Source organism: Strix aluco, chromosome 14, assembly GCF_031877795.1.
Source record: "Strix aluco isolate bStrAlu1 chromosome 14, bStrAlu1.hap1, whole genome shotgun sequence".
NCBI lineage: Eukaryota > Metazoa > Chordata > Aves > Strigiformes > Strigidae > Strix > Strix aluco.
Window position 1 is genome coordinate 20,934,322 of NC_133944.1, and position 21,177 is coordinate 20,955,498.

Consider the following 21,177-nt stretch of genomic DNA (forward strand, 5'->3'; position numbering starts at 1 on the left):
GCCCAGGGCTGCTGCTTTGGAGAAGAGGATAAAGGTACCTTGTGTTGGCACAGGGAAAGCGTGAAGCTGAGTAACATTCACGGCCGAGGTTTCTGATCAGCTGCACTATTCAGCAAGAAACTGCTATGTTTCAGACAGCTGCAGATCATGAGGAAATAAATGGCTTTCCCAGCCTGGAGCACCTGCACACAGGGCCTGAGGGTTGCTCATCAGGAACCCATCCATGAGACAGCTTTTCACGGTGACGTTGTGTTCAATAAAGCGTTTGAGCTGAAATTAAAAATACATCAAAAAAACACAGGCACTTTTATAAAAAAGTATTTTTACATTATGTTTAAGAAACAGTCAGGTGTTTGTGAAAACAGAGTAGATCAAAACCTGCTTGTGTGACAAGTTCACTGTAAATGAGAAACTTTGCACGCGAAAGGGGCCGTGGTCTGGGCACTCCCCAGACCCTTGCCCTCTGTTAGAGGGTCGTCGTTTCCACTGCAGAGACAAAGAAACAGCCACAGAGACAGGAAGCGCTACGGCTGCAGTCAGCTGGCAGAGCGGTAGCGATGGCAGTTTAGATTTGGCTCCAAATAAAAGTGTTTTGTTTTGAAGTAATTCAAATTAAGTGGAAAAAAAATGGGTGGGTGGTGGTTTGTTTTTTTTTGTTCAGTGTTTTGGGAGGAACCCTCGCATCTGTCTTCGGCCTCCACGCTGCTCAGCTCCTGCCTCCTCCCATCATTTCCCTACTAGAAAAAAAGAAACCAACCCCCAAGTGGATACTCCTTCTGAGCTGAACCCAATCTCAGTTTCAAATTTTGAGCCTTTGCAGAGGTAAAGTAAATAATCACAAGGGGATTTAAAAAAAAAAAAAAGCCAAACTGGGGGGGGGAAGACAGAAAAATTAGTAGATTTCCTATTGAAAAAACTTACAGAAAAAAAAAAAATAGCCTTTTTTGTGGTTGTTTTTAACTGGGAAAAGAGCAGAACTGCTGGATGTCCCCAACCTGGCTCTGCATTCAATCCCTCGACACCTCCGTCCCTGCCCTGTCCCGCGGGGTGCTGGGGAGCAGCCGGACAGACGCGGGGAGCTGCCGGCCGGCTGGCCGTGGGGCTCTGCAGCACTGGAGGCCATCTGCCCTCCCCAGCCTGCCGATCACGTGTCAGGCACTTGGAAGCGGACCCAGCTCCTTCCCCTGGTGCAGTTGCTCCTTCCACCACGCTACAGTAAGCGAGTGTGAGCAAGGAGGGAGCCTGGCGTCTCGTCTTCCGACCCTGTTGGCACACGCACCCCTCCCTGGTTGGCACACGAGCGCAGGGAAACTTTGCTGGCTTTCAGCATGAAAACGGCCCAGAGTGCAGGAGACCGAGCGCTTCTTTGCTCCGCGAGGATTTCCTTGGTTTCGCTTAAAGGCTGAGGAATGTCTAACGCTAACTACGTCCAGATGTGCCTACTTGGCAGCCCGCTGCTGAGACATTACCGAGGGGACACAGGATCAGCGCTATCAAATGGGATGTAAGTATCTGTTATGTATGTTCGGTCCGGGTGGGTTGGGGAGAGCTATGCAGCAAGCAGTGTGAACTGGAGACTGTCCTTACTGCTCTCCTTTTCCTCCAGCCTGCAGCTTCTTTTTTTGCCTTGTTGCTCTTGCAATGTTGTTGCATGCAGCATCCTGAACTGTGATGGTTAACACGCAGTAGGGTTGGCTACAGGCTCTGAGCACGCAGGCTCCAGCCCTGCTTATGTCTGCTCTACACTTCACTTTCCAAAGAACTCTCTTTGGGTGTTTTAGATTGTTTTTACATAAGAAAGTTTGGGGCTTCTTCAGACAATGCCTCCAGTGCTCTGAGACAGGGTTTCCTCCCAACTGCGAACATGTTCCAGTAGTGGCACGTTACATTTACGAGCCATTCCTTGTCAGTAAAAGGACATGAATCTTCCCCCTCTGTTACACTATTGTATGCTTTGAGCAAAACATTGGAATTTTCAAGCTCTCTAGTGTCATGAAGAAAGAAAGAGAAAAATTCAGTCCCAGTGAAACGGGCAGTTACTGATCACATTTTAACAGCTCTTGGACAGATTCTGATAAACTTATGTGTTGGGTATCATCTTGAAATTAGTGGAGCAAGTCAGGACTTTCTGTCTCTCCTGTTCATGTCTGGGTGTAACAATATGTTCATGCTAATGCACTACACTTACTGGGTTTTGGGGTACATCAGGAAAATTATTTATCGGATCAGAAGAGGATTTGGCAGCTGAAGAGGCAGTGAGCACCACAGCTGCGGAGGGCAGGGAGAGGAGGGTGGTTGTTTCGGTGGGGCTGTTTGTTACCCCTTCATGAGCCTGCAAGGCTATATTCTCCTCCCAGGGCCAGGGCAAATTAATGTTTGCAAGAGAGAGGGCAGGTTCCTTGCCCTGTGCTTGGCTGCTCCAGGAGGGGCCTGTCTCCCTGAAACGCTCAGGGTATGAGTTCTGCTGCTGAGCTCTCCATAATTCTGAAAATCAGATCACCTATCCGCAAGACCACATCTGGATTTAGGAAAGTACATCTCGAGGCCACTAAGCCCACGGAAGATAATTGCATGTTACCTTCTCCTACCTTGCAGGCAGCTGCACACTCTTGTTAGAGACACGGTGCTGCACTTAGGAGGAGCTGGAGTTTTCCCTGTTTGCTGGGGCCCGCCATGGCGTGCCTGGCAGCAGCTCAGTCCTGCACGGGCACTGCCCCAATGGCATGTCCTGCCCTGAAAGGGCCAGGAAAACATCCTGCAGCGCTTAAACGCAGCAGAGCTGCTGTCCCCAAACTGTGCCACGTGTACACGAGCGACTTACCACCGGGTCAGCAGGGTGACAGGAGGAGTGGTGTGGGCAGCCAGCGTTTCCCAGAGGTCATGGGGATGGTCGTGCAGGCAGCCCGTGCTGCCCACGGTCATCAGGCTCCTGTCCATGACCGCCACTGCCTTCTGCCACAGCACCACGCCATTCCCCGCCGGGGCCGGTGCAAGTTCCTTTCTGCGTGCAAGAGCAGACATCTTAGCGTCTACCTCCAGCCTTTGCACAGCAGCTCTGCAGTTTCTCTGCCTTTAAGTTTGTACACTTCATAAAAGCTTCACTGACCGGGGTGAAAGCTAAAAGGAGGCAACTACAGCAGCCATTTGCAAGCAGTTGTCTAACGTGTGACTGGCATTGCGAAGGCGAGGCTGGCAGTGCCAACAGAAGAGACTGTAATAAAATGGGACCAGCCAGCTGGGAAGCTGATGAAACCACATATTTCAGGACTGGGGCAAGCAGAGAGATAAATAAGGCACCTTGTCCTGTAACAGCATGGATTTCTTCCATTTGTTTGCGCTGGCCTGAAAAGCAGCTCTGACAGGGAAGTTGGAAACTGTATTTGGAGTGGGGCCTGCAGTTTTGTTACCTGTTTGCTCAACCAACAGAGCTTTTGCCTCCAGGTGCTGCAACACAAGTCATGGCAGCGGTGACACCGTGCCAGTGACACCGGACACGGGGCTGGAGCACTGCTGTGACAGTGACACCGAGCAGCGCCGTGGTGCGTGACAGAGACTGCGAGCCTCTGCCCCTCTGCCCCGCGCTTGTTCAGCTCTGGCTCACGATCCCAACTCCTGGGAAAGCTCTCTTAAGACATTCAGCTAATTAAATCCTACAGCCTATTCTCAGTTTGTTTATAGACTTCAAAACTTCTAAGCAGCTGAATGAGATGAGCTTTTTTTTTTTCCCTGGTAAGGCAGCTTAGCGATTGGTTTGGTTACATCGCTTTGTCCAGGGCTTTGCGCTTACCAACGTGCAGAAGGGTGTCTTGTATTCCAGCCTGCCTTGTCTTCTAGTCAAGAAGATCAAATCGTTCAGCATCACTTTGTAATCCTATAGCTCCAAACAAGACCTCTTCACAAACACCCTGTAATGCAGAAAGGAGCTGTCTGGCACCAAAGCCACTTGAACTTTGATGAGGTTATTGACTTTTCCAGGGTGGGGGGCGGAACAAAACCAAAAAATGAACAAACAAAACCAAAAAAGAAAGCACGCAGGAATAAAACTCGTTATGTGATACCCAAAGATAGAAATGAAAGAGGGCTTCTCCTTCTGCTTCAACACACAGATTTATTTTTCCCCTTTAAACACTCCAAAACCAGCTCAAACTGTTAAACCCCAGTTGTTTCATGCATATTTTTGTGTATGGAGCAGAACAAGCCCAGTGCTGGAAGCTGACATATTTCCCTGTGGGTACCCCAAAAAGCCCGGACACCCATGTGATGCAAAATGAAGATGAATTTTTGCCTACACAAGACCCATATCGAGATAACTCAGCTGAGTTTGAAACCTTAGACTTAGTGCTTCACTTCAGGCTTCTGTACAAGGATAAGAGAAGGATGGCAGCCCAGCGAGGCTTGAAGAAAGCAAAACAAGTGATTCCCCACGCAAAACAGAGTGCTACTCGTGTCTGTGTGTTCAGCAAGGCATTTAAACTCAACTGGTGCTGACAGAAGTCAAACGCTCTCCCGACCCTCAGGGGCTCAGAGAATGGGACCAAGCAAGAGTTGGGAGGAAGATGTAGTCACCAGAGCCTCAGGCAGTGCAGGCTTCTTGCTGTCAGCATCCTGGTCTGGTAGGATAAAGCCAATCTGCACACGTCTTACACAGCTGCAGGACAGGCAGAGGGTATGTTGGTATTGTTGCTGGTGGGTTCCTGAACAGTGTCAGGAGGCAGCGGCAGAGGAAGAGCAGCACAAGGTGAGGAGCAGCCTGGGAGCTTGATTTGCTCTTGCTGAGTGAAGCGGGATGGAAATACTGCTGGAAACGAGGCGGGAGAGGGACATGTGTGCAGACCTCCCCGCGGCAGGCCAGAGCCTGGGTCTCAGCATCCAGCACTGGGTGTTACAACCCAACATAGTTCTCATGAAATGTGTTCAACCAACATGAAACAAAAACAAATAACCAAAACCTCAAGCACTGCCTCAAAGCACCCCTACCACCCAGAATTTTCCAAGTTCCCCTGAGGACTGCAAAAAACTCATTGAACCTACCAGTGTTGGATCCCCAACACTTTCTTCAGCTCATTTTACAGAGAAATAGATAAGACATCTCCATCAGCAACCACAGCCCCACATTCTGTGTGGCCCACACAACCTATGCAGCTCCTCCACTGCCCAACCCAAATCTACCCGTGGCAGCTCCAGCTTCGGGAGAGAGGAGGGGAGCTGGGAGGGAGCTGGAAATGCTTCACATGCAGTGGGGCAGCAAGTGGCCTCTGGGGACAACCTACAGCCGTGCTTGGTGTGGATGGATGCTCCCGCAGGCCGGGCTGGGACGAGCATGCAGCAGAGCTCGTTGCTGTGTTTCGTACCCTCTCGCTTGATGTACCACAGTTTCATCTTGCCTCGCTCTCACAGCTGCTTTTCCCAAGGCTGGACGGGTTGAATAACCACTCTTCAAGGCACAAAACAACATGCCAGAATCATCAAGGCCTCTTGACTGAATTCGAGGACAGGATCCAGAGGCTTTTCCCCACCTGGGCCCATGTGAGCAGAAGTGCCAAGGGATGGAGACGTGACAGCTGCTGCAAAAGAAGGAAGTTTCCAGGATGAACTCAAGGCTTCACATCATTTGACTGGGAATGAAGGACTAGCAACTTTAAAAAAAAAAAATCATCATTTAACTGCTTTTATTGCAGCACTCCTTGGCCATATTTCAGAATCCTCCTCTCAAATAAATAAATGAAAACCAGGCGGAGGACTGGGCCCTCTGCCTGAGCGTGCAACAGCACAAATCAGATCCCCTGCCTGGATGCTCACCAGCGTGCTGTGCTCAACTCTGACCACTTCTAGCTTTCGAGCATTTTGCTGCCTCTCAGGCCACGCAGGCTGTGGACCCCTTGGTCCTTCCAGCACGTTTCCTACGTACAGACTCCCCACATTGCCACCCCACGGCTGTGGGACCACTCAGCCTCTTCCTACAGCCCAGCTCAGCTCTCTAACACTGCTGGTGCTCACAGCCCAGCACACAACACTCCTGACCTTCCCCAGGACCCGCCTTGTCCCGCTGCTGGGGCAAACTGCACTGTCCCAGTCAGACCTGCTCAAGCTGGACTTCAGATCCCCCTGTAGCCATCCCTGGACAGCCAACACCAAGAGGGACAACTGCCCATTTTTCCAAGCTTGGAGGACACGGGAGGCAGCCCTGGCAGTTCCCCGAGGCACCGAGTGATGCAGCAGTTTTATAACCCCAGCTCTGTTTCACAAGCTGGATGGAGATCCCCCACGGCGGCGTACGGAGCAGAGGCGTGTCTGCCTTGGCTGCGGCCACGCAGTGAGATGCTGTGCTGAGAAACGCTCTGCTGTGCTCATCTCTCTTTTGTTTGGCATCAGATATTTTCTGCTTGCTTTGATAGCCCTGTATTTATTTTTTTTTTCCTCCTGGTGTCGAGGTGGATGAATAATCTTTTTGGCTCTAGGACATATCGGAGCGTCTGCCAGAATCATCAATCCCTCTGAATTCAGGAACAGGACAGCTTTTCCCACACTGACATCCATGGATAGAGCTTAAACCTGTGTAATAATCATGGGTATTTCCTTCAAAAGAAGGAAAAGACTGGAAAATCCATATAATTTGATCAAGGATTCACTTCAAGGGCTGGCGACTTCTTCTGAAAATTAGATGTCTATATTCAGCACTGAACTGTTTTATTTCAGCATGAAAATCACTATTTCAGATTCTTTTCTTTCAATAAATGAAAACACAGAAGACAATCCGGGCTATCAGCCCAGGCTTGTAACAATTCAGGGTTTTTCTTGGCTTTTTCAAGGGCGCTTATTGCCAGATTCTGAGATGCTGGCAGGATAAATCTGTAAGTCATGGAAATTATGAGTTTCATGACACACACATTTTATTCCAAAACCTCGCTGATAAAATTAAACACAAGAAAGAGCCAGGACTTTCATCCAGCACCTTAATTACCATCTGGAGCCTGGCAGCTGAAATAAGATCAAACTTTTGCATAGAAAAGGAAAAAAAAAAATGGCTATTACAGTGGGAGATACACAAACATCCCAACGCTATCAGGATCCATCCCGCCAGGGGCTGCGCATCTCCCACTCGCTTCGGAGACTGCGTGCACAGAGCTGCATAGCACCTCAATAAAGCTTCCTGTCACAACAGAAGGACCAAAAATGCCTCAATTTTAGTCCTTATGAGCTTTTTGAGACAGGATCCCTGTTTTAGTTATCTCAATAGCACTCAGCAAAAATTCTTGCTCATCATGAGCAGAAGAGGGACAGACTCTTCCTCCTTAGTGGATCCAGTTCAATGGCATGTCTTGGGTCTAGTGGGACCATCCTTTCATACCCCTGGAGCTTCTGGAAAATTATTGAAAGCAACGTGAGGGAAAGCCTGCTGGAAACTGTGTCTTGACAGATAAAGGATGATTTAGCACAGACCTGAAACACAGCAGGTTGCTGCAGAGCACTGCAGTCAGGACTCACCAAGAGTAATTTGCACATGACAGACATAAAATGCAAACTAACACCCTATATGTGTTAAGGAGGGACCGTTTCACGAGGCTGAAAATAGTTATGAGCCAAGTCATGTGGCAGAAAGAACAAACAGAAAACAGCTTCTCCTTATTTTAACAGCAATTTACAAGAGATCAGAGAACATTCTACAACCCTGCTATTAATATCAAAGCTACACTGATTAAAACATCTGCCTAGCCTCGGAAAGAAGTGAAAGGAACAGGAAAACCTAGGAATCTTTTTTATTGGAGGCCAGAAAATGGCAAGAAAGAAGGCCTGAGGAAAAAAGCATGGTCATCAGGACAAGGAGGAAATAATTTTATATCCACTGGGAATGCAAAAAGCCTTACACAAAGGCATGAATAAGCCATTTGCTAAAATAAAGTTTTCAGAAATAATGGATACAAATCAGACTAGGTCAGTAAATATTTTGGAGCTGCACTTGGGAAAAGATAGGTGATACCACATAATGGTGAAATACTCTCCATTACAACAGTAAGTTGGACATGCAGTTAACCAGTAAAGAAAAAGCAAAATATTTTAAAATTATGAGGTCTGGATAACATGCATCTAAGAATTTTAAAGGGGCTGGTCAAGAAATCAACTGGTTTATTAATTTTGCTTTGTCATAAGTCTTGAAATATTGCCTAGATCCCACAGCATCTGGAGGTAATGTTGTGCCACTATTTTAATACTTCAGAATTACCGTCCAATTTTGAGCTTCAAAACCATAATATTATAGATGATCTAAAATTGATGGTTAATGAACAATTAGCAGGTCATCCAATCCACGACCGTGAAAGAAAGGTTTGCTGAAAATGGATGCCACCAAAGTAAAGAGGGTCCTGTTTTAGGTCACAATCACACTGAGTAACAATATTCTTGCCAAGCACTTTGCTGCCCCATTAGATGTTTGAGTTGGTAAGGTGGCTACAGGGCTCGACCGGAGGCTGAGCATCCACCTGTGTGCTCCGTGGGCTAACAATGCTGAAAACCCCAAACCACAGCAATAAATTGCGTAGGAAGCTGCAAGCACTGGCTCCTTCCACCCTTTTCAGTCCTTCGTGAGGAGCGTTCCCTCAGTGAAGGCAGACTGCTGTACAACCAGGCAGCTTTCCCTCAAGAAATTTTTGGATATGATCTCAGCTAATTCAAGACAGACAACTGTAATACCTTCAACAATACCTCCTGCTAATACAGCACAGGCAAGATAGGGCTGTAAATCACATATCAGCATAAAACACTGTCAGTGGATGTACAAAATGCTTATATGCACTTGTGGAAAAGTTTTTTTGAGTGGGGCTAAACTTCCAGAAACATGCTCCTTGCTAATGACTGCAGGGATTGCAACTGTCACCTGCCTCCTCCGGGAGCCCGGAGCAACTGTCGGGTCCCCTCTGTTCCACTCGTTTGTCAGCCGTTGTGGGGAACAGCGTGGCTGCACGTATGGTGGTGATGAGAGGACCTGCCTTTGCTGCAGCTGCAGACACTTGAGCAGCTCTTCCCCTGAACTATGGTTACATGCTGCTTTCTGCCTTGTATTACTCTTTTTTTTTTTTTTGTTTGCAGTTGAAGAACTGATTGAATGAGACAGAAAATCTCTGGGAAAAGCGTAAGTGAGGAATCGAATCTTGTCTTTCAAAAGGCAGCTTCATCTATCACGTGTAAATAACACCAGGCTCTGCCTTGCTTCTGCATATTGGGATTTATTTGCTCACCTCTTGCTTACTGGTTCGGGTGATTTGGCAGAGGCAAAACACCCGTGGCCACTTGTAACCTTATTAATGGAAGTTATTTATAATGGTTTAATATTTTATAAAGATTACTGGCAGCAAAAAGGCCCTATGTGCATTTGAGAGCGTGCCTAACGTATTCATTCTGAAGGCACAAATCATAGTCGGTTTATGAGAGCTGATTCTACGTGCAGGGAAACGCCAGCGACGCACTGCTGCTGAAAAGTCTGCCCTTCACAAGCCAGCTCTGCTCCTCCCCGTTTAGATTCAAAAAGGGTAAAAGCAGCAAGAAACAGTTACCACGTTAGGGGGGAAAAAAAAAAAAAAGAGAAAAAAAAATCTAATGATTTATGGAAGAATGGCATTGTTCGTAATTTTCCACCTTGTTTTTCCCAAAGCAGTGCAATCTCTGAAATGGCAAAATGTGTTCGGCAGAGGGATGTGGGAGGAAGGGCTGATTTCACATTGTGCTTAGGCAGTGGTTTTCAGGATGATGGATGACTGCTGGGTGACTTAACTAACCGAGTCGCAGAGCAGAGCACTAGGATCAGCCTTAGCTTTGCAACCCGTGTGCCTTTTGGCAAGGTCCTTAACGTGTCTCGGTGTCTGTATGAGTACAATGCACATTTGCCTGCATGCTTCAGAGCTGCTGAATCCTCACTGCTGACACACCGTATGTTTGTTTACAGATGGACATTGGTGACAGGCAGCTCAGACACAGCTTTTAAGAGTCCTAGAAACACCGCAGAGACAATGAGAGTTCGTCTCAAAGGGGATGCGATCTGTACCCTCTTCCTGCTGGTAGCGCTTTGCTCTTTACTCTACTCCCAGCTGGAACATTTAGTCCCGGTAGGAAACAAGGAACCGACACAGAAGAAGCCTTCAGTAACACCAAAAATATTATCTGACCTCAGAGCACCTTGGAAACTGATGCCAGCAGAGGCAAAGGTACCCAGACCCCAAGTAACTCCTATCATTAGACGAACAGAAGAGGCCAACAAAAAGGTCCAAACTACAACTCCACCCCCGTTGACTGATTCTGCCTTCAACTTCAAGAGCTATCTCCTAAACAAGGATAACAGGAACTTCAATCTCCTCATTAACCAGCCCAAGAAATGCAGGAAAACACCTGGAGGTCCCTTTCTGCTCATTGCTATCAAATCAGTAGTTGAAGACTTTGACAGACGTGAGATTGTCCGGAAAACTTGGGGCAGAGAGGGTTTGGTGAATGGGGAGCAGATCCAGCGAGTGTTCCTCCTGGGAACACCAAAGAATAGGACATTGCTTGCGACATGGGAGACCCTGATCCACCAGGAGAGTCAGACTTACCGGGACATTTTACTCTGGGACTTCATGGACACTTTCTTCAATTTGACCCTGAAGGAGATCCACTTCCTGAACTGGGCTGCTGAATTCTGTCACAACGTGAAATTTATTTTTAAAGGTGATGCCGACGTTTTTGTCAACGTCGAGAACATTGTTGACTTCCTTGAGAGACATGACCCCACTGAGGACCTCTTTGTTGGGGACATCATCTACAATGCCCGCCCTATCCGTGTCCGAAAGAGCAAATACTATATCCCAGAGACCATGTACGGGCTAAGCATCTATCCAGCTTATGCAGGAGGAGGAGGGTTTTTGCTGTCCAGCCGCACCATGAGGAAGCTCTCTAGAGCTTGCAGAGAGGTGGAACTCTTCCCCATCGATGATGTCTTCTTGGGCATGTGCTTACAGAGAATCAATCTCAAACCCATTCTGCATGAAGGATTCAAGACCTTTGGCATTGTCAAGCCTTCTGCTGCCCCACACCTACAAACATTTGACCCTTGTTTTTACAAAGATCTCATGGTAGTTCACAGTCTGAAAGTTGCTGAGATCTGGCTAATGTGGAACCTGCTCCACAGCCCACGTCTTTCCTGCACTCAGAAGAAGCAAGTGAAGAAGCCTTTCCAATGGAAAAAGAAAGCTCAAACAACAACACAGGCATCACCCCTCAGATAATGCAGGCAGACAGCAGCAGCAGAAACACATCACAAACCAGCTGAGAAAGGGAACCCAGAACTGTTAGAGCCAAATGAACCAACTTTAGAAGTATTCTAGCACACCTTATTTACAATGTTAAGAGAAGAGGACAAACTATTACAGGAATTTGCCGAAATTCGACATTTGCACACACACACCGTGTAGGTCCTTCTCCATTAATGAGTCTAAATAATCATAACAGTATCTTTAATTTATTATTATTTATTAGAATTATAGTAGTGCTTAGTGGGCCAATGGATAAAAGCACATCACAAGATGCAGTCCTTGGAGATTTTTCATTGTTAGAAATGTGAGAAATGAAAGAAGATAGAGGGTAAGAGATGACGCCAATGAGCACAGGGATTGTTGTCAACTTGTTACCTTGACTCGGACTCATTGAGAAATGACCAAACTACACAGTAACTAGAGTGAAGGAAATCAAGTCACCTACTGTATGCTCAAATCAACTCACTGCTGCCTGGTGTGCTTTCTGTAGGCCTCCTAAGAAGAGAAGAATGAAACAACTAACAGCTATTGAAATGGGGTCCTACACGCTGCAGATAGGGCGGCCTACAATAAAACAAACTGGATGATGAGGCTGGCATGGCTGGTTGAGCAAAGGACAGGTAAGTAGATAACTGGGAAGGGGCAGACTTCCAAAGGGCCTTTAAAGAAAGGACAAGAAGAACTTTGAGTTGATCTCTCCAAGTCTTGATTTTTCATTATTCGTAACTCCTCGGTTTAAATATTTGCTCCACTGACACACTCAGGACTCAAGGGACCAGTTTTTGGCACTTGCATGAGCTCAGGCTCTCTACACTGTGCTGACTGGAACTCAGCAAAAACTCAGTCATCCAACGGTATCTGATCTCTCTCACCATCTAATCCAGATCTTCAGAAGGTTTGCATCTGGAGACATCCTTCGGCCTTCGCTCGTGAGGGTAAAACCACACAGAGCTGCTGCTTGCGTCACATTTGGGAGCTTCTTCAAACCAAAAGAAAACTTGTCAATGGACTGGGCTGGTTTCTATAGACCTCAGTGTTCTTGCCTGGCATACAGTCAACTGCAAAGAGTAGCCAAGGCTTTTCGTATCACTGCGGGTGTCACATGAAGGGAGAAAGTAGTCTTCAGACAAAAAGGCTTCAGAATAAAAGCCTTTCTAAATTTATTGCAAGAAAACAAATGCACAGAGCAATGCTTCTGCTGGGCTTTCCAAGTTTCAGTCAGTCTGTAACTTCTTAAGTATTCTAATCGTCAGATAAGAACACTGGATTGCTTAGTCTTTCAAAGAATAGTTAATACTTTGAAGTGTTTTGTTTTTTCCAGCAGCAGATTACCTTAAAAGAACATCCTTTTCTTGGACATCAAAGAGGAAGTAAATTCCTCTAAATCGGGGTTAAAGCACTATGAAATTCATGGGGCAAAGAGCCTGAATTCACCTCTGCTACTGTGTTTGTTAATTCTTTTGCGATTTTTTTCCCCCCCTCAACAAAACTCCTATCCATCAGAGAACCCCTGATGTCATCCCTCTTCAGGAGGGCACGTACACACAGCTTCAGAGGAAACTACAATCAGTCATAAATGTCCAGGAAGTTGCTTTCCCTTGATCAGAGCCTGCAGCACAACTGCATTTCATATCTGGGTATAACCTGCCTCCCACCCAGCAGTAGTCCAGGCTCAGTACTCGTATTAACTGTTAACATGGAGGAAAGCAAGCTGGTAATATCTATTGGTAAACGCTTAACAACAGTCTTACATGTTACCTTCATCATAAGAGTTTAAGCCTTACAATAATGTATTTCCAAGGAAAGGTCAGCTATATAGAAATCAAAAGACCATACGTTGATTTGGATATTTTCAAGATGCAATCCTGAAATACAAAATGCTGACGTGAGCTTTACAAGGTGCTCTGTAGAGTGTGAAAATCAGCCAGAGCCTTGCTGGTGGGAGAAAGCCAGTCACTCCCTTATCTGCTAACATGTGTGAAACTTACGTATTTATGAGCTTGTACAGAAATGTATTACCTGTGATTAGTTTACAGTTTGGGAAATTATTTATACCATAATTAAAAGACAGCATGCAGACATGCCTCTACTTGTCAGAATGAGTCAGTCAAGTACATCTGCACACACGTAAGACTAACACCACAGGTATTTTTCCTGTAGACAGCAACATGAAAAATACATTATTCGTTACTTTGGATAACTTGGTAAATCTTCCCTTATGTTGGACTTAATTTAACGGTAATGATAGAAAAATAAACACAGCTTACCTTATGATTTCCTACAAGGCAGCTAAGTCAGGTTCAGCAGCCCTTATTAAGATCTTCCTTTTAAGCTTAGAGATGCACAGAGATTGGCTCCTCCCTCTATAATGTCTTCAGATCTGCAATCTACCCACAATACAGCATTAATAAGTGCATTTTGTCCCAGATCAAAGTTGTTGTTCAACATTCACCTGTGCCAGCACAGACTCTGATAGCTGGCAGAAACAGAACTAGAGCAAACTAGACCTCCGTTGTCTTAGTCTATGGAATAGCTCATTTCTTTTATCCAATGAATACTAAATCTAGCATCTATTAATGAAAGATACATCTGCTTTTGTTCTCCAGCCTCTGCTGCATGGCCTGTTTGACCTGGTTTAAAAGTTTCCATTTGCTTCTGTAGTTGAGCTGGAAGTTCACAGACCCCATATGTGAGCGTAATGCACTGGGGAAATGCTGGAGGGCAGTGCTGCACCCTCTGCAGTTTATTAAATTCTACTTACTGCTACAGCAGGCAAAAAGTCCTTGACTTCACCCAAGCTGGAGATTGTTTCTTAAAAGATGGGGGTCTTCTCAGAAAATCCTAAAGCCCTAGGTGCGTATGAGAGCTGGCAGGAAGGACCCTCTACCGACCTTTCTGATGCATCTCAGAAAATCAAACCCATCCCTTTCAGAATGACATTCTGAGCAGCTTTTATTAACTGGCTAAATCAATGCACCAGTCAGGGTTTTGCTACAAAGCCTTGCTTGGCAATTTTTTTCATGACTAACCCATGATGAGAAAACAAAACATAAAAACATCCTAAGTGGATTCCACCAGTAGCAAGCAAAGCAAGCAGACTTCCTCCAGACAGACATAAACATCTGAAGCTAATACAGTACAGTAGGTTTTATTGAATCCCAGGGATCCACACACAGTCAAATTTTGTTCCTACTGTACATAAGTAGCCAGATTTGGTCACTATAACGAGCAGAGCTGGCTTGAACCTCACATTCAGCACCTCCAGATGCATCTCTGAACACATAAACTGGTAGAGAATGCCAAGATCCATCATTCAGTCAGGCCACTGCTGACTTAGACATCATAAAAAAGAAAGCCAAGGATGGCTCTGAAGAAACCGAGTGTTAAAATACTGTGCTTCCTGTCTGCAGTTTAATTATTCATCTTTACAGCAGGTTCTCAGAAGCAAACCCCAACTGCAAAATCAAACAGTACAAAATAATCAAACGGCTCAGAGAATCCTCACCAAATATTAGCACCGAGAACATTCCCTGGAGAACATCCCCGGGGGGTGGGGGAAGTCTACCCCAAAGCTGTTTGAACTGCTGAGCCCGAGTTGTATCTTTCAGCTGGAGTTGCAGGTCTCATCAGCCCACCACATTCCCCTAACGATGCTACTAACTCTACTGACATTTGTCAAAACAGGTAAAACTTTTAAATCCAACTTTTCATGATTTTTTTAGGTTTATGGTCAGTAAGAAAACCATACTGAGAAATAAGAGAGGAAACTAAACCCCAAAGGACGAGTGCATCTGAGTCTCTCCAAGAGCAGCAAACAGCTCCCCCACCAGTCCTGACCAGCCCAACGCTCTCTCCAATTCACCCAAACCCAGCTGACGGATCTTCTCTCTCCCCTTCCCAGCCCATCTGCTGTCAAGCCGAGTGCCCAGACCAGGGAAAAAAACCATAAAATAACACAGGTCCACGATGACTGCCTTGTCGCCAGGGGACTGACTGAGCTGGGTGGGAATAAAGGAGTCACATTAAGACAAACGCTCTCTACGGCCATAGAAGCAGAAGAAATAATCTTAGTAGCCTCCATACTAGTGGATGCAACAGTCACTCAGCAAGGAACAGGGTAAACTCAGGATTTCAGGGCTTCAGTTTTTCTAAGAAAGACCAGCAGAGGTGAAAAGGGAATGCAGTGATTCAGGCTGTTTTGATTACTTAGTTGATTAGACTGCACATTACATAATCATGCAGGGCTTTTTTTGTGATTGGTATTTAAACTAAATGTCTCTGAAGGATATTAATACTGGAATGAGACTTACGCACTAAGTGGAATATGTAGTGTAGGTGTGAAACATTAAGGCACTTAAAACCAGCTTCCAAAACTGCAATATACAGTACTTTAAAATGACCAAACTGGTAACATTTAAAGAGGAATTAATTAAGGTATGAAAGAGAAAAGGTTACGTTGAATCATTCCAGTCTAGTTCAGAACAAAAGTTACTGCTGTAAGGGTATCTCACACCACAGTAAATGACCTACTCTGCAAACTCCAGATTACCTTTCCTGCTGTTTCAAGGGGTCAGTGTTCCCAGATCACGAAAAGGAATGATTTTTCTTGATGGAATCCCCATAAAGAAAACAAAAGCCTTTGATAGAAGGTTTGGTAGATAAAACATTTAAACACGATGACTTTATTAGTTACAGTGAAAATTCACATAAGTAGAGAATATAGTATTTAAAGTTTCATCTGAACCCTAAAAGTAACACACACACCACTGCAAAACCAAATCCCTTCATAGGTGCAGTGTTCACTCAGTGAACTGGCTATACCCTGACCTTGAACAAGGCTCCTGCTTCATTAACTTGCGGTCCTATTTCAATGCTAAGAGTTGTATCTTCAGTAAACTCTAGTTTTAATTTCCCCTTATTTTGCTCCAACCTTACCTTATCTGAAACATCCTGGGCCATACCTTAAATGAAAAGAGCCAACCAGAACTAATTTGTATTTTAACTCCCCAAACACACACAGTAATACATTTGGCTACATGTGCTGTGTCAGCTTATGTCCGATGGGGTCAGCCTGAAAGGAGGGTGCTTTGTGTTGGTGCAATCAAGGTAAAGGAGGTACAATAAAAAAGTGTTTATGGGGCAAAAGTTGATATGGAACAACTGTACCTGCAGAGCTAGCACCGAATAACGTTTTTTGCATCACAACACCAAAAATTATTCTAAATTCAAAGACGTATAAACCACAACCAGCTCATGTGAAATTCTGGCGTATTGGACACCTTAGTGACTCTGAAGCAAGCTACAGTTAACGGACATTTCTTTCAAAGCAAGAGCCACACAGCTTCACACATGCAGATTGACTCTCATATACATTTGGAGCCATCAAACACAAAACCTAACAGAGCTGCTAAGTGACTAACAGGCTCTAACACCACAACAAAGTCAATGGGAAGTGAGCACCACCACCCTCGGTTTCCCGTTGGAAAACGCCAGCTGCAGCCTAACCTCCAGCCAGCCCCTGACAACCGTGAATTACCATCTTGCTGCAATCCTGAGCCGTGGGAAAGATTTAGTTTTAAACAGGTTTGATGGAGTTCTGGAATATGAACGATCATGAGTGCATGAATCAGTTCTCACACACCACCCAATTACTATTTCGGCAAAAAAATCTGTTTAGCATTAGAAGTGTGACGGTTCCTGGCAACAGAGAATTGGGTTTTCTTGACAGGAACTGCATTATGGGGAACAGAGGGTTCTAGTATTACACAGCAGCACTGATCTATATAGTAGTGCCTGTAATATTCACAGGAGCCCAGGGACTGCTTGCAGGCCTGAAAAATATGTGAAGAAATATCAGCTTCATCTCCAAAAAGAAGAGCACAAGAATCAGTTTTATTAAGTGTAAACAAATGAAATACTGTGGAAAATACTGCAGTATTCAACCACACATACACACACACAAACTTAGTCTATACAAAGGAAAAAGGCACACCTCAAAATGGGATCATATGCACGTGTTTTATTAAAAATGCGATTGTACTTAATGTTGTATCAAACAAACAGTTTTATCATATGAAACCAAAATGATGGACCAGCACATGTTGCCAACACGCAGGATCTGTATCAAACCATATGTAATTCCAACAAGGGCACCTGCTGAGATGGGATCTGACACAGCCCAAATCTCCCAGTTCCTTTGGGAGGGGAAGGTGCTGCGCCCTGCCCAGCAGAGCTGGAGCTGGCACAGCGCTGCACCATGAGCACCCCTCTGCAAGGAACAGCTTTTGGTTCAGATGAACAGGCTTGTCCCCGCACTCCCTCCTGCCATGCTGCCTTCACCCCCAGAACTCCTCTATTCCCTGGTGAGTGCCATCAGTCCCCCCACCCAGTCCTAAACTTTTCATGCCAGCAAGTCCTTAAGGCTCCACACCAGCTCCCCTAATGCATCAGCACAGGAGCAGCTTGGCTTATCTTATCCCCAATAGCCACAAGTAAATCAAAACTTCTCAGAGAAGCGAGCTGTGACCAGCTGCAATCACAAAGGAAGTGCCAGGAAATCCAGAAGAGCTGCTCTGCATTATAGCTTTGCCTCTCCCATAAGTCCAACGCTTTGTGCTCAGCCCATCAGCAAGATGCAAAGTTGTCTTTAATTTTTGCCTGTTAGAAGAACTTTTCAAGATGGACTGACCTAGAGAAGTGTCTAGGCTGCTAAGAGAGCACACTTCATTATCTATACTGTTTTAGTTGCTTTGACTCACCAGAGCATTACAAGTGAAGATGGGAATCACTGGAGCTGTTAAATACCTTAGCTGCTGCCATCCTGAGGTGCATGCTACAGCAGCAGTCCTGACCTCACACTTCTGAAGAATTTCAGCTGAATCCTGCTCTCAAGCATAGATTGGTAGCATCTGCGCAGCCACTGCTCAAATCATCTCATCAAGAATTTATCTCCTCCTGCAGCTAATCTGGAGCCTTTATTAGAATAGGATTAATTAAAATTAATTTATTAGCAGGATTGTTGTAATTTTAGTAACAAGCATAAGCATGCACACCATCTCAATTCAGAGATCATAAACTTCTCCAAGAGCACACTGAGCCAAGCACTAGGCAAGGCTGTTTTATATTCCAAAACTGCAGGATGCTAGAGGGGGAGAGCTAAGTGCTCTATCCTGCATTACACAGGCAGTGCAGGAGAAATACGAATGGAAACAGGAGTCCCATTCCTTACACCCTGCATTAACCTCTAAGCTACTTCAGGGTAAGCAGCCTTCCAATGCTCTTCTGATGAAGTACCTTAGGGCACAAGAAAGTAGCATGAGAGTTCACATTTGCTCCTTTTACTGCAGACATTTCTTCCATTCTGTTGTGCAATATTCAAACTCTCTGAAGCCTGATCGATTTTAATGATACCCCAAAGGCTGACGTGAGTGTAACAATTGCATTTTTGAACACAATACGGAAGCCACAGTGTTATTTACCATAGTTTAAAGACTTTCCTTCTCCACTTCAGGACAAAAATTTATCATACACTTTCATGGATCTATTAGGAAACAGACTGCAAGTTATATTAGTTTTCATACTGTTTCTTTGGATAACAGACTGTATCAGCTGTAAAGGAGGAACACTAGTTGGGTACTTCAAATATAATGCCTGAAAGACAGTAAAATAAAAAGAACTAATTGATAAGAAAAAAAAAAAAGCAAGAACATCCATGATTTTATTACAAAAACACCCAGCAACTGTATTTAACACAAAAACAGTAACTGAGAGTCTCTTTTTATTTTTCTTTCAGTGTACATGCTCATTATTATTCCATTTAATTTACAGAAGGGCTATGTAAAATGAAATTAAAATTAGAGAGGAAACAAAAGGAAGGTTGAGGCATAGAATTTTCTTAGCAAGCAATGATCACAGGAGACAGCACAGATTGAACAGGGATTCAACAGGAGTGACACCTAGGGATAAAGGTAAACAGTAACTTTTTCCTTATCCATTAGATTCTCCATGGGGCTTTTTTGTTTGTTTTAGCAAAACAGTTTAGAATATCACAGTATACAGGAAGACTAAATGGCAAAGAACGTCTCACACACACACACACCATATTTATCCCTGCTACTGGTCCAGGATCCAAAACTTCAGTTAACACTCGATTTCCTATCGCTCATTCATTGATAAACTATACAGGATTACACTGTACATGGAGTTAAAATTACAAAAATGTCGTATTTACAAAATCTGTACACACATAGTAAAACTCACAAAATTGTCATCTATGTATCACAAGTTGCTACACCAAAATATTAAAAATGGGATAAAATTATACATTTCTCTTGTCCATTTTTAAAAAGGGTTCAATATCTCAAAGACAGACCACCTATTTCCCCCAAATAAGACTGGTAAGAGAACTAGAAACCTAAAGTATCCTCCTGGGATAAAATGTCGCGAGCAGCATCTCCCAACTAGAAAGAAGCCTATATCCTGTCTGCTGGGGTGGGGTGTGCAGTTAGCGTGTATGTACAGAAATGGTGAAACTACAATAAGGATGTCTTTGGCTAAACCTTTGGCATAAATTAAAATCATACATCAAAAGTTACAGAAAAGGTTTTCTTGGTGATGGCAGAGCTCGGGAATTTCTTTCTGAGATACCATTATATACAGCTTTTCTTTCTCCAAGGAAACAGTAGGAATAAAGGATTTTGGAACAGAGGCAAATGAGGCAACGCTATTTCTTTGTTAAATTTTTCTATAGTATGAAAAATCGTATCAAACCTTTTCACTAAAACATAATTCAATCATAGAAACAACCTCTTCCATTTTTTTTTTTTGAAACTGCATATGAAAAAAAAATTAGTAAACCAGCCATGGCAGAAAAAAAATGTTTCAGCATATCAAGTACATATTAGTGCAGGAAGGTGGATAAATTTGATCCACTGTATAAATAAGCTTTATGCGCAGCGTACATTAAATAACCATCACACCCCACTCACACCCAGTACACAGATGCTCCTCAGTGAAGATAAACATTTATCAAGTAATTAAAGTGTATGTAGTGCAAATGTTACAACCAAGTATTATGCACATGCTACTTGCTTGGTTTAAAGTTACACAAAGATGTGGTGCCTGAAATCATGGACATATATACATCCTTGTCACACTTGGTACAATGTCCTAAGCCACAGAAATACCGATGTGTTTATATCTATATATATACACACACACGTTTTCTTAAAATGTGACCACCACATCAATACAGTAACACAAACAGACTAAAATCAATACCTGCTTCCAGATGCTCCAAGGCTCAGAAAGTTTGTGCTTCTAACTCTTGCAGTCATTACGTGCCCCTCTTCCATTTCCCCCTTCTGCCAGCTGAGAAGGGGGGACAGTCTCTTCAGGTCTGTGCTGCATAGGATGAGGGCAACGGAGAGGAATAAACGACGGCACAGGCACCTAAGCTGCTTTCCTCCATCAACAGTTCCACGCCCCATGATGAAGGGTTGAGAGAATTTCCCCTCCACACCGCTCCTGGGTGGAAAGGCTTATTGAAAAAAAAAAAATCATAACGTGCTTTCCATATTATAAGTGGCAGCAAATCAAGGCACGCTGTACTAATTTTGTAGCATTGAGATTAGTTGACTTTGCAGGGGATGCTCACTGGGGAAGGTCTGATGTTCTCAACTGGCTGCTGGGCCGCGTTGGGCCGTACAGAGTAACAGAAGCTATGTGATTATTCTGCATCACCTGCAAAAGGATGGCAGGGGAAAAAAGGGAATTAAAAGAATTGTACACCAATCCGGAACTCAGAAGAGTGAAAATGGCAAATATGGAATTGATCCACCTGAGAAAAAGAAATCCCAACAACAAAAGAAAGCAACAAGCTCTTGGCTAGTTCCTAGAAACG

The 21,177-nt window shown here is 44.6% G+C and overlaps 2 protein-coding genes across 7 annotated transcripts in view; one reads left to right on the top strand and one right to left on the bottom strand.

Moving 5' to 3' along the window:
• The first annotated feature begins 1,198 nt into the window (after window positions 1–1,198).
• Window positions 1,199–13,360, top strand: B3GNT9 (UDP-GlcNAc:betaGal beta-1,3-N-acetylglucosaminyltransferase 9). Its single transcript, XM_074839904.1, has 3 exons — window positions 1,199–1,504; window positions 9,085–9,127; window positions 9,938–13,360. The coding sequence occupies exon 3, from the start codon at window positions 10,002–10,004 to the stop codon at window positions 11,247–11,249; it is 1,248 nt and encodes a 415-aa protein (XP_074696005.1). The 5' UTR covers window positions 1,199–1,504; window positions 9,085–9,127; window positions 9,938–10,001; the 3' UTR covers window positions 11,250–13,360.
• A 5,680-nt stretch (window positions 13,361–19,040) lies between these two features.
• Window positions 19,041–21,177, bottom strand: part of PHAF1 (phagophore assembly factor 1) — a 36,187-nt gene continuing 34,050 nt past the window's right edge. For 2 of the 6 annotated variants that reach the window (XM_074839220.1, XM_074839219.1), the window contains exon 17: window positions 19,041–21,017. In XM_074839220.1, coding sequence (XP_074695321.1) covers window positions 20,928–21,017 — 90 coding nt within the window. In that variant the 3' untranslated portion in view covers window positions 19,041–20,927. The remainder of the gene's footprint in view (window positions 21,018–21,177) is intronic. The other 4 variants (XR_012625061.1, XM_074839222.1, XM_074839221.1 and 1 more) reach the window with 4 other exon arrangements.

Coding starts and splice junctions, on each gene's coding strand:
- B3GNT9 (XM_074839904.1), top strand. CDS start 10,002: ATGAGAGTTCGTCTCAAAGGGGATGCGATCTGTACCCTCTTCCTGCTG.